General features: G+C 43.1%; 1 protein-coding gene across 1 annotated transcript in view; it reads left to right on the top strand.

Annotated features, from left to right (window-relative positions):
- LOC115471028 (deleted in malignant brain tumors 1 protein-like) overlaps positions 1–17,675 on the top strand; it is a 53,569-nt gene that overhangs the window by 16,565 nt on the left and 19,329 nt on the right. Inside the window, exons 5-6 of the mRNA XM_030204698.1 lie at positions 13,684–14,001; positions 15,755–15,772. Of these exons, the coding sequence (XP_030060558.1) occupies positions 13,684–14,001; positions 15,755–15,772 (336 nt within the window). The remainder of the gene's footprint in view (positions 1–13,683; positions 14,002–15,754; positions 15,773–17,675) is intronic.

Here is a 17,675-nt window from a genome sequence, read left to right as displayed (position 1 = left end):
TGCTAAGCTAACCGCCTTCACCACTTTCTCCGGCAACGAATTCCAGAGTTTAATTACACGTTGGGTGAAGAAAAATTTTCTCCGATTTGTTTTAAATTTACTACACTGTAGTTTCATCGCATGCCCCCTAGTCCTAGTATTTTTGGAAAGCGTGAACAGACGCTTCACATCCACCTGTTCCACTCCACTCATTATTTTATATACCTCTATCATGTCTCCCCTCAGCCGTCTCTTCTCCAAGCTGTATAGCCCTAGCCTCCTTAGTCTTTCTTCATAGGGAAGTCGTCCCATCCCCGCTATCATTTTAGTCGCCCTTCGCTGCACCTTTTCCAGTTCTACTATATCTTTCTTGAGATGCGGCGACCAGAATTGAACACAATACTCAAGGTGCGGTCGCACCATGGAGCGATACAACGGCATTATAACATCCTCACACCTGTTTTCCATACCTTTCCTAATAATACCCAACATTCTATTCGCTTTCTTAGCCGCAGCAGCACACTGAGCAGAAGGTTTCAGTGTGTTATCGACGACGACACCCAGATCCCTTTCTTGGTCCGTAACTCCTAACGTGGAACCTTGCATGATGTAGCTATAATTCGGGTTCTTTTTTCCCACATTCATCACCTTGCACTTGCTCACATTAAACGTCATCTGCCATTTAGCCGCCCAGTCTCCCAGTCTCGTAAGGTCCTCTTGTAATTTTTCACAATCCTGTCGTGATTTAACGACTTTGAATAACTTTGTGTCATCAGCAAATTTAATTACCTCGCTAGTTACTCCCATCTCTAAATCATTTATAAATATATTAAAAAGCAGCGGTCCTAGCACGGGCCCCTGAGGAACCCCACTAACTACCCTTCTCCATTGTGAATACTGCCCATTTAACCCCACTCTCTGTTTCCTATCCTTCAACCAGTTTTTAATCCACAATAGGACATTTCCTCCTATCCCATGACCCTTCAATTTCCTCTGTAGCCTTTCATGAGGTACCTTGTCAAACGCCTTTTGAAAATCCAGATACACAATATCAACCGACTCCCCTTTGTCCACATGTTTGTTCACTCCTTCAAAGAATTGAAGTAAATTGGTCAGGCAAGATTTCCCCACACAAAAGCCATGCTGACTTGGTCTCAGTAATCCATGTCCTCGGATGTGCTCTGTAATTTTGTTTTTAATAATAGCCTCTACCATTTTCCCCGGCACCGACGTCAGACTCACCGGTCTATAATTTCCAGGATCTCCCCTGGAGCCTTTTTTAAAAATGGGCGTTACATTGGCCACCTTCCAATCTTCCGGTACCACGCTCGATTTTAAGGATAAGTTGCATATCACTAGCAGTAGCTCCGCAAGCTCGTTTTTCAGTTCTATCAGTACTCTAGGATGAATACCATCCGGTCCAGGAGATTTGCTACTCTTCAGTTTGCCGAACTGCCCCATTACGTCCTCCAGGTTTACCGTGAAGTCAGTAAGTTTCTCCGACTCATCCGCTTGAAATACCATTTCCGACACCGGTATCCCACCCAAATCTTCCTCGGTGAAGACCGAAGCAAAGAATTCATTCAGTCTCTCCGCTACGTCTTTGTCTTCCTTGATCGCCCCTTTTACCCCTCGGTCATCCAGCGGCCCAACCGATTCTTTTGCCGGCTTCCTGCTTTTAATATACCGAAGAAAATTTTTACTATGTTTTTTTGCCTCTAATGCTATCTTTTTTTCATACTCCCTCTTGGCCTTCTTAATCTGCGCCTTGCATTTGCTTTGACACTCCTTATGCTGTTTCTTGTTATTTTCAGACGGTTCCTTCTTCCATTTTCTGAAGGCGTTTCTTTTAGCCCTAATAGCTTCCTTCACCTCACTTTTCAACCAGGCCGGGTGTGTTTTGGACTTCCGTCTTTCTTTTCTAATTCGCGGAATATGTATGGCCTGGGCCTCCAGGATGGTATTTTTGAACAGCGTCCACGCCTGTTGTACAGTTTTTACTCTCTCAGTTGCCCCCCTAAGTTTTTTTTTACCGTTCTTCTCATTTTATCATAGTCTCCTTTTTTAAAGTTAAACGCTAACGTATTTGACTTTCTGTGTACAGTTACTTCAAGGTCGATGTCAAAACTGATCATATTATGGTCACTGTTATCAAGCGGCCCCAGTACCATAACGTCCCTCACCAGATCATGCGCTCCACTAAGGACCAAGTCAAGAATTTTTCCTTCTCTCGTCGGCTCCTGCACCAGTTGCTCCATAAAGCTGTCCTTGATTTCATCAAGGAATTGTATCTCTGTAGCGTGTCCCGATGTTACATTTACCCAGTCTATATTTGGATAATTGAAGTCACCCATTATTATCACATTGCCGATTTTGTTCGCGTCTCTGATTTCTTTTATCATTTCTGTGTCTACCTGCTCATCCTGGCGAGGCGGACGGTAGTACACTCCTATCACCATTTTTTTCCCTTTTATACATGGAATTTCAACCCACAGTGATTCAAAGGTGTGATTTGTGTCCTGCTGAATTTGTACTCTATCTGAGTCAAGGCTCTCGTTAATATACAATGCTACCCCTCCACCAGTCCGGTCCACCCTATCACTACGATATACTTTGTACCCCGGTATGACAGTGTCCCACTGGTTATCCTCCTTCCACCAGGTCTCAGTAATGCCTATTATATCCAATTTTTCATTTAGTGCAATATATTCCAACTCTCCCATCTTATTTCTTAGACTCCTAGCATTTGCATATAGACATTTCAGAGTATGTTTGTTGTTCTTATTTGCATGATGCTTAGTACCTGACACTATTGATTTGACATCTTTTGTCTGATCTTTAGTTGTATTTAAGGGCACCTGGCCTACCAGAAATTGCTAGTCTGCTGTTAGTGATCTGTAGCCTGTCATTAAAATTGTCTGTAGTACCTGGAGGGTGGCCAATGTAACACAAATTGTTAAAAAGGGTGCCTGGGGTGATCAGGGAAATTATAGACCAGTAAGCCTGACATCAATTCTGGGAAAAATAGTGGATTGGTCACTGTTAGAAACAGGATACTGGGCTATATGGACCAATCGGTCTGACCCAGTATGGCTAATCTTATGTTTTAGTAGGACTGGATTACTGTAATGCTCTCTACATTGGTCTGACTTCAAAGGGCCAGTGGCGTTCCTAGGCTGGCTGACACCCGGGGCGGATCGCCAATGCACCCCCCCCCCCACGGGTGCAGCTCAGCCCCCCCCCCGGCAAAATTACACCCCCCCCCGGGTGCAGCGCAACCCCCCCAGGTGCATTTTTACCTGCTGGGGGGGGGGGGGGTGCCGCATGCCTGTCGACTCCGAGTCCACTCGTTCCCTGCTGCTCCCTCTGCCCCAGAACAGGAAGTAACCTATTCCGCACAGAGGGAGCAGCAGGGAGGGAACGAGCGGACTCAGCCAACAGGCGCGCGGCACCCCCCCCCCCCCCTTGGTACGCCACTGCAAAGGGCAAACTCTTCACTTGCTACCAGTACAATACAGAGTTAAATCTAAAACTCTGTAAGGCAATTCTATTAATAGGGCTGAAAGTCAGCCAAAATTTATACCGGTCAATATTCAGCCTGCAGCAGTCAGTGTTTTTATAAACACATATTTAGCCCTGGATATCCAAAGGCCATGTCCAGGCACCAGGGTTAGTTCATACTGAGCTGGCCGCTGGAGCTTATGTGGATCTATGTTCCCTTTGGAATATACAGATCAACGAAAACCCTCGAACAGGATGATTCTTAATCCTAGCAAAACTGCCAAGCCATGTAGAAAACAGATAGCCATGTTAATTCCTCTAGCCCTGCTACTTTTGGGGCTACCCCCCCCCCCTCGCACACACATTTCAAATTCTTGAAGTGACCCTTGACATAGAACTTACCTTTGAATCTCACATGACCTCCATGGTCAAAGCTATTTTCTTTGCACTCCGCCGAACCCGAGTAATTTGCTTTCTCTTGACTAAAGATGCAATGCACATTTATCCATGCCCTTAAATCCTTTTTTAATGGTATTTGCCAATTTGCTCTGAGGAGACTTCCTCCACTCTGGGTTGGGGCCGGCAGCCCTGTTAGGTTCACAGGTTTCCAGCAAAGAACCAGACTGCCATATGGACATAAGACCAAAGTGCTTTATTCTCAATTCAGTTACACTCTCAAAATTGAAATGCAGTTCACAAACAGGGTTCAGGCCGGGTTCCAAACTCCAGCCGACATTCAGTTCCTTAACAGTTCAGGCCCACTTCCTTTGCACTACCTTCCCCTCTCCCTCAGACGTGCTCAGTCAAAGTTCAGCCTGCTGTTCTTTACATCCCAATAATTTAACCCTTTCACCAACAGTCTCTTCAAAGGAAACCACTACTTAATGCCCCTGTCCTCTTCACAGCACCCAGGAGGACCCTGTGCCAAACAGGGCTGGCAGCTTTCCTCCTACCTCACAGCACCACACCCCTGTGGTCTCTCACACTGCCTTCATGTGCTGGACAGGGCTACCTTTACATTTTCCCACTCCATGGCAGCTTACTCTCCCCCTCCCCCCCACCCCCAGGGAAGCTCCAGTGGCAGGCCCTTCCCATCCTCCACCTACTCCATGACAGCTTCTCTCAATCAGTTTCCTCTCCCTCCTGGTGGCTGGGAGCCACCCGGAAATCTCTCCCCCTCTTACAGCTGGAGGGAATTATATACTGGCAATGCAGCTAAGAGACTAAGCTTCACCTCCCCTTCTCCCTCTAGTGGGGAAGGGAGTAACTGGCTCCCCTAGCACTGAGTAACTGCTCCCCCTGCTGGGGTTGGAAATCCATTCCCCCTTTTGGGGCTACCCTCCTCTCTCCTGCTTGCAAGGGCTTCTGGGAACCGTAGTTCAGGGATTAGCTGCTTCTCTGTGGGGCCTTGAGTGCTAGCTTTGTCACAATGTTCAGAATATTGCCATTACACCTCTCCACGATGCATGACCTGTGGAACACAGCAACCCACTGAATAACAGTGGTTGCCCATTAGCTAGAATCAAGTTGAAGATAGTAGCCATGGCCTTGCCTGCATCCCTCTTCAATACATTGTTCCTGCAAACTTCCCCTCTATTCCTGCATTCTTGAAAAGACAGACTTCTGGCAATTCCTCCGCCAGTCACTTGAAGAGAAAGGAAGTGCAACAATACACAAATTAAAAACACTGCACTTGTTCTGTGTTCAACATCACCCACGTAGCAAAAAATGGAAGGAAAAGCCATAAAAAATGCAGCTTTTAAACTTTTTCATAACCTGTCAGCATCAATCATAGGCTAAAAACCTTCCTTCATTTATTCCATGCAATAAATGTTTTTTTTTTTTTTCAAAAAATGGTTTCTTATAGCAATCTGGTCACTGTATCTTCAAAAAGATATAGCGGAATTAGAAAAGCTACAGAGAAGGATGATAAAAATGATAAAGAGGATGGGACGACTTCCCTATGAGGAAAGGCTAAAGCGGCTAGGGCTCTTCAGCTTGGAGAAAAGGCGGCTGAGGGGAGATATGATAGAGGTCTATAAAATAATGAGTGGAGTGGAATGGGTAGATGCGAATCGCTTGTTTACTCTTTCCAAAAATACTAGGACTAGGGGGCACGACACAATGAAGCTACAAAGTAGTAAATTTAAAATGAATCAGAAAAAATATTTCTTCAGTCAACATGTAATTAAACTCTGGAATTTGTTGCCAGAGAATGTAGTAAAAGCAGTTAGCTTAGTGGGGGTTAAAAAAGGTTTGGATGGCTTCCTAGAGGAAAAGTCCTTAGACAATTATTAAAATAGAATTGGGGAAAACCCACTGCTTATTTCTAGAATAAGCAGCATAAAATGTACTGTTTTGGGATCTTGCCAGGTACTTGTGACCTGGATTGGCCACTATTGGAAACAGGATGCTGGGCTTGATGGACCTACAGTCTGTCCCAGTATGGCAACACTTATGTTCCTATGTACTTATATACTTTTAATCAGTGCAGAAGTAACCTCTTGACGTTGGGCACCATTTCACAGTGCCAAAACTGCTGCCTCGGGGGGGTACTGACGCTTCTTTATCTATAAAAATAAAGCTATGTATTAAAATTAAATCCATAAATATGAACTTTCAAACTTCATTTCTTATGATTCTTTTGCTCTCTTCTGGTCATATTGAGCAGTCTAAATATGGCAGCTTGGCATTTTCTGCGACTTTAAAAATACCTTCCAACCAATCATATCCAAGCAAGCATCTCATTGGCTTCTACACTGATTAAAAAGCTAAGAATTTGATTGCTATAAGAAAACATTTTTTGAAAAAATAAAAAAATAATAAAAATAGTGAATGGAATAAATGAAGGAAGGCTTTTATTCTATGATTGATGCTGACAGGTTATGAAAAATTTGAAACCTGCTTCCATTTCTTGCTATATGGGTGATGTACTCATATCACCCCTCTTCTCAGGTCACTTCACTGGCTTCCAATCAGATACCGCATACAGTTCAAGCTTCTCCTTCTTACCTACAAATGTACTCAGTCTGCTGCCCCTCACTATCTTTCTACCCTCATCTCCCCTTACGTTCCCGCCCGTAACCTCCGCTCCCAGGACAAATCCCTCCTCTCAGTACCCTTCTCCACCACTGCCAACTCCAGGCTCCGCTCATTCTGCCTCGCCTCACCCTAAACTTCCTGAGCCCTTACGCCAAGCCCCCTCCCTACCCATCTTCACATCCTTGCTCAAAGCCCACCAATGTTGCTTTCGGCACCTAACCTTTATACCTTTCAGGAAATCTAGACTGCCCCTATTTGACTGACTGTACATTTGTCCTTTAGATTGTAAGCTCCTTTGAGCAGGGACTGTCCTTCTATGTTAAATTGTACAGCGCTGCGTAACCCTAGTAGCGCTTTAGAAATGTCAAGTAGTAGTAGTAGTAGTATGTTGAACAAAGAAGTATTTTTGATTAGCATATTAATTCCTCCATCAGCATATGCTAGACTTGCATTAACTCATTAATTCTGTTTTTTATGTAATGGTTTCCCTCTTATGGAATTCCCTCCCCAAGCATATTCACCTTGAGACCGGATTGGCCTCTGTCGGAAGCAGGATTCTGAGCTAGACGGACCTTTAGCCTGCCCCAGTATGGCTATTATGTTCTTACATCACTTCTTTCCTTTCTTTCTCCTCTAACTTTTCATTTTATTGTCATGGTTGTGAATTGCTTTGATATGTTTGGGTTGCAGTATAGCCAGTTTGGCAGTAAAGCATAATAAGAACATAAGAATGCAAAAATGATAGGGACAGGCTTATGAACCTCAACATGTATACGCTGGAAGAGAGGAGGGAGAGAGGAGACATGATAGAAACGTTTAAATATCTCAAGGGCATTTATGTACAGGAAGAGAGCCTTTTTCAAATGAAAGAGAGCTCTGGAATAAGGGGGTATATGACAAAGTTAAGAGGGAATAGGCTTAGGAATAACCTCCCCCACTGCTAACTCCCGGCTCCGTTCCTTCTATCTCGCTGCTCCCTATGCCTGGAATAGACTCCCTGAGCCAGTACGTCAGGCTCAGTCTCTGGCTGTCTTCAAGTCTAGGCTTAAAGCCCACCTCTTTGCTACTCCTAACCATGACTCTCTTACTCAACACCCTCACTTATCACCCCTACCACTGCAATTTCCCCACCCCTAGCTGTCTGTTGGTCTGTCCAATTTAGATTGTAAGCTCTGTTGAGCAGGGACTGTCTTTTCATGTTCATTTGTACAGCGCTGCGTAAGTCTAGTAGCGCTATAGAAATGTTTAATAGTAGTAGTAGTAGTATGAGCCAAGTATAGGTCAAGCCATTGTGACATCACTGATGAGGTTGGCTCTTAGGCATTGGTGGACTGAGGCATTATGACATCACAATGTCAGCTCTGGTTAAATCACCGCAGTTCCTCAGTACCTTTCCGCTCTCATCTCTCCCTACACTCCTCCCCGTGAACTCCGTTCGCTGGGTAAATGTCTCCTGTCGCTGCTCCCTATGCCTGGAATAGACTCCCTGAGCCAGTACGTCAGGCTCAGTCTCTGGCTGTCTTCAAGTCTAGGCTTAAAGCCCACCTCTTTGCTACTGCTTTCGACTCCTAACCATGACTCTCTTACTCAACACCCTCACTTATCACCCCTACCACTGCAATTTCCCCACCCCTAGCTGTCTGTTCGTCTGTCCAATTTAGATTGTAAGCTTTGTTGAGCAGGGACTGTCTTTTCATGTTAATTTGTACAGCGCTGCGTAAGTCTAGTAGCGCTAAAGAAATGTTTAATAGTAGTAGTAGTAGTAGGGAAGTATTATTTCACAGAAAGGGAAGTGGAGGCTTGGAATGGCCTCCCGGTGGAGGTGGTGGAGTCGAGGACTGTTTCAGAATTTAAAAAGGCATTGGGATAAGCATGTGGGATCGCTTAGAAACAGGAAGAATTAGGGGTTACAGAGGATGGGCAGACTGGATGGGTCATATGGCCTTTATCTGCCGTCATGTTTCTATAAGAATAGCCATACTGGGTTAGACCAATGGCAGGAAAGAGGCATTGGGGGCAGTTATGTGCTAAAGAATATGTCAGTAACGCTTCTCTAACATGACGCTGCTGTAAGATGGAAGATGCCGAGAATGAAGCAGTTGTTTTCTGTAGGAATGAGAAATAAATTCATTAGGTGAGCAAGCATTAGCAAAACTATACTGGACATAGGGAATCTTTTACTATGGTGCACTACGTTTTTTAACTCACGCTAAACACTGAGATACCCATAGATATATAATGAGCCTCTCAGCATTTAGCGCCAACTGATTTTTACTGCAAGCTAAAAACCCTACCACACCTCAGTAAAAGACCCCCAAAGAGAGAAATGGAGACTAATAAACAGGCAGTCATATCATTTCCAGTTCTGCATTACATTTTTTGAGAAATCATACCTCATATTCATTGTAACGTTTGCTATTGCACAAGAGTGAGAATCTGCCCCACACATGCCCCTCCCTAGTGAGAATTACATGCTAAGCCATTTTAGTGCAGAATTATAGACTAGCTCTTAGGTTTGCTATTGCCGTTATGTAGATGACAGTATTGTCTAAATGTAAGCCTGAAAATGGTGGTTAAATTTCCCATTACAGAATAACAAAGTATGAGGGAACTTTTTATGTATGGACTGTGTCCTAATTTGAATAGCAAACATGCTTTTGCTTTGAAAAGTGCCGTCAATATAGTCTACGACAGATACGTGTGTCTTGATTCCTCCAGGATTACTTTTTTCAAGGGAATTACTGCACACAAATTTCAAAATGCATTTGGCCTGTGTTATTTTTACTTTTTATCAAAGCACACTCATGGGAAAACTTCCTTATATCATGACTAAGTGTATGTGTACAGTAGTTATAGATGTGTTAAGAGAGGTCAATTTTCAGACAAACCCAAAAGTGGTTAAAGGTATCAGCCTAATAAAGTCTTGTTCATGCCATTTTATTCATCCACAGATCAGCCTCAAGCTCTGCGACTGGCCAATGGAGAGGATCAATGCAGGGGTCGTGTTGAAGTTTACTACAATGGAGTCTGGGGCACAGTTTGTGATATCGGATGGGATCTCACCGATGCTCAGGTCGTGTGCAGACAGCTGGGCTGTGGCTCGGCTCTTTCTGCCCCAGGAAATGCCTATTATGGTCAGGGTACAGGAAGTGTCCTTCTGGATAGCGTGCAGTGTACAGGAAGTGAACCCTATCTGTGGCAGTGCTTTAACGGTGGCTGGGCCACAAGTGTCTGTAGCCATGCTAGAGATGCCAGCACGGTGTGCTCAGGTAAATGGAGTTTATTCATCATGTCTCCTTTTCTATTTTATTCTATTCTACTCATGGCTTTTATATCCCACTTTTATTGCATTGGATTCAAAGGAAAACTGAGCTCCAAAAGAACATTAACAAATATTGTTAAGTACTTACAAATGTACACTGATTTACAATAATTAATATTTATAGAATAAAAGTTTTTTAAGTTTTACAAAAAAGTATATAAGTAGGCTAAGATTTAATGTGGATAGGGATATCATTTCAAATTTTACTTGATTTAAAGATGAAAGCACCATCTAAAAGTCCCTTAAAATGAATGCGCATAGTGCTAGAATAACTTAGAATGAAAGTGGAGTGGAGGAGTGGCCTAGTGGTTAGGGTGGTGGACTTTGGTCCTGAGGAACTGAGTTCGATTCCCAGCACAGGCAGCTCCTTGTGACTCTGGGCAAGTCACTTAACCCTCCATTGCCCCATGTAAGCCGCATTGAGCCTGCCATGAGTGGGAAAGCGCAGGGTAAAAATGTAACAAAAATAAAATAGATACTATTGGAGATTCTACATGGAATGTTGCTATTCCACTAGCAACATTCCATGTAGAAGGCTGCGTAGGCTTCTGTTTCTGTGAGTCTGACGACCTGCACGTACGTGCAGGATGTCAGACTCACAGAAGCAGAAACCTGCGCGGCCACATTGGTGATCTGCAAGGGCCGACTTCTAGTGGAATAGCAACATTCCATGTAGAATCTCAAATAGTAGCAACAGTGGAGGAGTGGCCTAGTGGTTAGGGTGGTAGACTTTGGTCCTGGGGAACTGAGTTCAATTCCCACTTCAGGCACAGGCAGCTCCTTGTGACTCTGGGCCATCACTTAACCCTCCATTGCCCCATGTAAGCCGCATTGAGCCTGCCATGAGTGGGAAAGTGCGGGGTACAAATGTAACAAAAAAAAAAAAAGACTGAAAACCTGAAGAGTGTCTACTTGTGAGTATGTTATAAATTGTGTGAAAGATAAGAACATAAAACATGTGTGGAGACAAGGACCGTTTCTCAGGGGCGTAGCCAGACACCCAAGTTTGGTTGGGCCTGGACCCAAGGTGGGTGGGCAGAACTCCACTTTGTCCTACAAGTGATTTGGTTACTCCCTCTCTCGCCTGCATGCCATATGGTCTTTCAAACATCCCCTCTCCCCCGTATGCCTTTTAAATAGCAGATTTTCACTGGCAACAAACAGTTGTTGGGAGTTTTTGGCTGGTGGGGCTTGGGGTCCCTGCCAGCCACATTGTAGGTGTGCTGCTACTTGGTGGGCCTGAACCTAAAGTGGGTGTGCCTGGGCCCACCCCAGCCCACCCTTGGCTACACCACTGCCGTATCTAACTTCAAGAAAGCATGGGGCAGGCATATGGGATTTCTTAGAGGGAAGACGACGTGGTGGATGATATGGATGGGTAGACTGGATGGGCCATAAAGCCTTTATCTGCTGTCATTTTCTCTGTTTCTATATATAAAAGTGGGGAGAGTGGAGAAATCTGGGGGACTCCACATCTGGAGTGTCAACCAAAGGAAGTAGTCCCTTGCTTCTATACACAATAACTTCTTTTAGCAAGAAAACCTTCAAAACAGCTCAAAACTGAACCTAAAATTCCAAGTTCAATCAGTTTAGTCATCAAGGCAAGGTCCACTGTATCGAATATGGTCAATATGTCAAATCACAACAGAACTGCCTGAAACCCTTGTCATCAATAATACTAACAGAAGAGATTCTGTACTATGCAGGAACCTACAGCCGATTTGTGATGAGTGTGAACAGTCAAATGAGTCGAGATATGAAGAGATTGTGTGGTTGCTTTTGTTTGTATTGATTTATATCAGTTTCTAATTTAAAATCAAAACAGATTCCAGAATCTGATCCCAATAAGCAGTCTGAAGCCCAGGAGTAGACTTATCATTGATCGTTTATTAGGTTTGATTTACCGTTTCTCACTGATGACAAATCGAAGCGGTTTGCAAAATAAGTATAACATTTTAGATAAGGAAAGAAATGCCATAATATGATACAAAAGTAGTCAGGCACTTGAGACCAAGCTTGCAATAATCAGACTTCCATGGGCAATCAAACCATTAAGATAGAAAAGAGACAGAAACACTCGAGGATTATGCACACTTTGTTACTAGACAAGGAGAAGCACTGGGATTAGAAAAGGTACAGAGAAGGGCCACAAAAATGATAAAGGGGATGGGACGACTTCCCTATGAGGAAAGACTGAAGCGTCTAGGGCTCTTCAGCTTGGAGAACATACGGCAGAGGAGAGATATGATAGATGTCTATAAAATAATGAGTGGAGTGGAATGGGTAGACATGAATCGTTTGTTTGCTCTTTCCAAAAGTACTAGGACTAGGGGGCATGCAATGAAGCTACAAAGTAGTAAATTTAATACAAACCGGAGAAAGCTTTTCTTCACTCAATGTGTAATTAAACTCTGGAATTTGTTGCCAGAAATAAGCAGAGAATCATCATGAATGATTTTTGTTTTGTTTTTTTGTATTTCAACAGCTCCGGGATCCACTCCAGTTAGACCACTAGGTAACCTCAGATTTTGATACACTCTATTTTATGACATTATACTGAATTTAGGAAAAGCAATGAATCTCCATCAAATCTCATGTGCATCATAAATAGTTTCTATTTAATCCATTACCCGTATTGTTCTCCACCAGACATCAACAATAAATTGAGGAAAACAATACAGAAAGGAAGTGTAGCTCACTTCAGGTCCATCTCTGCTGTAAAGTTGGTGTGGGGCGATGAACAGGCAACTATTCACTACCTAATCTAGCCTGGATTATTCAGACGTGGTTCATATTCAGACGATGAACCTGGAAGCTGTAGAACTCCACCACCAGATCTCTGAAATTAGTCATTCTTATTGTCTGATCGCTGACTCACAGTTAGGGGTATGATTAATCAAGGAAAAAACCATGAGACGTATGATTAATCATGGACGCACATTGTTAGGAGTACGATTAATCATGGGTGTATACTGTTGGGGGTTATCATTAATCCTGGGAGCACACTGTTAGAAGTATGATTAAACACAGGTGTACACCATTAGAGGTATGCAGCGTGTTTTTCCTAGCGAAAAAGGTTCCGGTACTCAAATGCCAAGCCACCCTTCAGGGGTGGGGTGTTCACTCAGAGACCCACCCCACAATAGCCAGGCCCCCTGCAAACAGTCACAGAATCTATGACAAGGCAGAATTGGTGTGTAGAGCCTGAGCTCTTTCATTAAAACTTGGGGACCATGGGTCAATTTTAACAGACAAGGGAAAAGGTGCCGGTACTCAGTACCCCCAAGTACACCCTCAAAAAAAGCCCTGGAGGCATGATTAATCATGGAGGCGGAGCACACTGCTAGGGATATGATTAATCATGGAAGCACAACATTAGAGGTATGATTAATCAAAGCAGCACACTGTTTGACTATGATTAATCATGGGAGCATATTGTTAGGGTATGATTAATCAAGGGAGAAACCATGAGACGTATGATTAATCATGGACGCACATTGTTAGGAGTACAATTAATCATGGGTGTATACTGTTGGGGGTTATGATTAATCCTCAGAACACAATGTTAGAAGTATGATTAATCACAGGAGTAGACCGTTAAGAGTATTATTAATCAAGAGAGCATACTGTTAAGGGTATGCTTATTCATGGGAGCACATCATTAGGGTATGCTTAATCATGGAAGAATGCTGTTAGGTGTATGATTAATCATGGGCGCACTGGCAGAAGGAGTAAGACACTTCCAGAGATTAGATGAATCCAGATGTTTAAGAAAAAGCTTCACTGTGTGGAATTAAAGCTGTTCTTCACTGCTGAATATTCGTCTTTTGATTTTGTAGATCAGCCTCAAGCTCTGCGACTGGCCAATGGAGAGGATCAATGCAAGGGTCGTGTTGAAGTTTACTACAATGGAGTCTGGGGCACAGTTTGTGATATCGGATGGGATCTCACCGATGCTCAGGTCGTGTGCAGACAGCTGGGCTGTGGCTCGGCTCTTTCTGCCCCAGGAAATGCCTATTATGGTCAGGGTACAGGAAGTGTCCTTCTGGATAGCGTGCAGTGTACAGGAAGTGAACCCTATCTGTGGCAGTGCTTTAATGGTGGCTGGGCCACAAGTGTCTGTGGCCATGCTAGAGATGCCAGCGCCGTGTGCTCAGGTACATAGTTTATTCAGTTTTTCTTGATATGGGTATATTGCACTGAATAGATTCCAGACCGCCCTGACATAAGCTTACCTATTAATAGTTGCAAAATGAAGTCTGGAAAGACAGACAAGAAAAAGCACTGGGAAATCAGCTTTCTTGTTGGTAACAGATGTTAGTCTTCACAGCTATCGGAGGAGGCAATCCACCGAGGTGGATGAACACTAACTCCCACGAAAGCGAAACAATCTGATAGGAAGTGGGAAGTGGACCAATGACTCCAGGGAAACAGGACTATGGGGGTGAAAGAACAGCTTTATTTCACAGACTCGACACAGTACTGTGTTTCGGCCACTGGCCTGCCTCAGAAGTCTTGAATGATCCTTGAAGCTTGAAAGAATGGACGTAACATCAGATGGTCTTGATAAAGACCTTGACGATATGTTGTAGATACTATAACGTCTCTGTATAATCTTCACAGCTATACAGCATAGAGGGGCAATGCAGTTTAATTTATGTAGGGAATCTTTTACTAAAGCTTAGCAAGAGCTAAATGCTAAGACACACATTTTATACCAATGGAACTCTTGGAATTTAGCGTGTACTAAGCTTTAGTAAATGGACACCTTAATTTCTTATATACTGCCTTCAAGCCTGAAGACTAACGAAGCAATGTACATTTAGGTATAGGAGGTATTTTCCACCTGAGGCAATGGAGGGTTAAGTGACTTGCTCAAGTTCTCAAACAGCGAAAGTGGGATTTGAATCGGGTTCCCCTGGTTCTTAGCTCACTGCTGTAACCATTAGACTACTCCTCACTCATTGGCCTTTTATCTCATTTGCTGGGGTGACAAATCTTACTGTTTGGGATGGGCCACCCTTGGTGTCTCTGGGGGGCAATTTCTCCAAGTGGATTAGCTTTGTGCATCAGGAATGAACCTCACTCCTAAGCCAGGGTATCTGCGGTATGATTTCAGTCTTCCAAATTTACTGCTAACGCTCACCATAGTACTTGCTTTGTGCCAAAGAGAGCTTCTTTCTGAAATTCAGTGGCGCACCAAGGGGGGGGGGGGGGCGGTGGGGGCGGTCCACCCCGGGTGCACGCCTGTCCGCTACATTCGTTCTGTGCTCCCTCTGCCCCGGAACAGGTTACTTCCTGTTCCGGGGCAGAGGGAGCATGGAAACGAACGAAGCGGACAGGCGCGCGGCACTCCCCCCCCAGCGGCGTGCACCCGGGGGGGGAGTTCGCCGGGGGGGGTGCTGCACCCGGGGGGCGGGGCGCATCGGCGATCCAGCCCGGGTGTCAGACCCCCTAGGAATGCCACTGCTAAAATTCATAAGATGCAACACATAAAAACTTCAAAAAGGCGTACCCCAACAACCCTACGTAAACCTCCTCACCCAAAGCACAACATGACTAATGATCGTACTGGACAACAAACAACCTTCATCCCTTCGGACCCCCACATATACCTCATTCGATCACTATACAACTTTGTATTTGTTATCAACCGACTGGGCAAACGCCTAATGGTACTATGTAAGCCACATTGAACCTGCAAATAGGTGGGAAAATGTGGGATACAAATGCAACAAATAAATAAGCAACTTATCCAGGTGCACTTGGAAGTTGTTTTAATCAAGCCTGTCGCACCCAAAATGATTGGAAATATTTCTGTATCGTTCTGCCGCATGTTCTTCGTACTTGAGGATCTTCCCTCTCTCCTCACAATTCACCCAACATGAACCACATTTCACCCCAGAAGAGCAAATGACAGCCGGCATGGTTAAATGAAGTAGTGAAAAAGGCTATTGTAGCCAAAAGAACATCTTTAAGAATATGGAAAAAAGATCTGAATGAAGAAAACAAGAAGCAACATAAGCAATGGCAAGTTAGATGCAAAGCATTGATGCAGAAGACCAAAAGAGAATTCAAAGAGAAACTTGCCTCAGAGGCAAAATAGAAACTTTTTCAGGTACATCAGAAACAGAAAACCTGTGAGGGAATCCGTGGGACCATTAGATCATCAACCTGTTGGAGTGTAGCCTATGGGGTTCCTCAGGGGTCCCCCATTGTCGTCAATCCTGTTCTTTATTTTTATGAGTACATTGGGATTTCTGTTAGATTCATCTAAATAGTTTCTCTTTTCCTGTGCTGATGATATTTTTATTTTAGTCTCATTATATTTCAATACTGAGATGTCGAATTCATTGATACTGGAATGTATAGAACAAGTGTAAGCCTGGGCAATTAGTAATTTACTAAAACTTAATGCTGAAAAAAAACTAGCTTATTGTATTTTAGTAATTCTCTGTCAGAAGTTCCTAGGTGATCAAATTGATTATGTTTGCCAAAAACAGCGAAGATGACACCAAAAAGGGAAAAAAATAATAAAAAAATAAAAATCAACAAGGAAAAAATAAAACAAAATTACAAAATAAAACAAATAGAAACCAAAAATAAAATAAAAAACAGACGACACAAAAAATAATGATAAAACTTTGAATTTATTAAGGTGATATGACTCGACACAGCTGTGTTTCGGCCTAGCTGTCCTGCATCAGGAGTCTGTTACACCATGCACATAATCTCTGGTTGTATCAATATTTATGTGAAGAATGTTCTGTCAAACGATACCTTATTGCAATAACTCAACCTTTAAAAAGGCTGTGTGCACAATCTTGCAACAATCGCTATGGAAAACTGTAGCTGGAAAACCTTCAAACTAGAGTAGCAGTGAATCAGCCTCTCATTCACTGAAAATCTGGATTGTTGCAAGATTGTGCACACAGCCTTTATAAAGGTTGAGTTATTGCAATAAGGTATCGTTTGACAGAACATTCTTCACATAAATATTGATACAACCAGAGAATATGTACATGGTGTAACAGACTCTTGACGTAGGCCAGCTAGGCCGAAACACAGCTGTGTCGAGTCATATCACCTTAATAAATTCAGTTTTATCATTATTTTTGTGTCGTCTGTTTTTTATTTTATTTTTGGTTTCTATTTGTTTTATTTTTTAATTTTTTTTATTTTTTCCTTGTTGATTTTTATTTTTTTATTATTTTTTTCCATTTTTGGTGTCATCTTCGCTGTTTTTGGCAATTGTTGTTTCTCTGCGAAGACTGGTTTCTTCTGTGTTGTGGACAAATTGATTATGTAACATTGGCTAAAGTACTAGGGGTCATCCTGAATTCTCAATTAACAATGGAGAATCAGATTAATAACCTTAGTAAAAAAAAAAAAATTTCATGCTCCGTCAACTAAGATCCATTAGATCCAATTTTTACCCAGAGCACTTGCGACTTTTGGTTCAGGCAGTGTTGATGTCTCAGGTGGATTATTGTAATGTTTTGTATGTGGGTATTGCTCACAGGATTAAAAACAGAATTCAACTTTGGCAGAATACGGCAGCTAGGATGGTCTTTCCTTGCAGGAAATTAGATCATGTGACTTCACTGCTGAGGGACTTGCATTGAATTTAAGGTGGTATGTTGGGTTTTTAAAATGCTTAATGGCTGTTGTCCTCAAGATCTTATTCAATTTGATTGCTTCTTGTTTCACATCCTCATTAAGACTGGGAAGTCCTTGTGTATCTCAGGTTTACTATAAACGTTCTCATGAAAGTTAATTTATTTAGTAGTAGTCTAGTAGGATATGGAATTCTATTCCCACTCAAATACGG

The sequence above is a fragment of the Microcaecilia unicolor genome, chromosome 5, assembly GCF_901765095.1.
Source record: "Microcaecilia unicolor chromosome 5, aMicUni1.1, whole genome shotgun sequence".
NCBI classification, from domain to species: domain Eukaryota; kingdom Metazoa; phylum Chordata; class Amphibia; order Gymnophiona; family Siphonopidae; genus Microcaecilia; species Microcaecilia unicolor.
The sequence above is the reverse complement of the archived record's forward strand: the minus strand, read 5'-3'. Positions and strand labels throughout refer to the sequence as shown.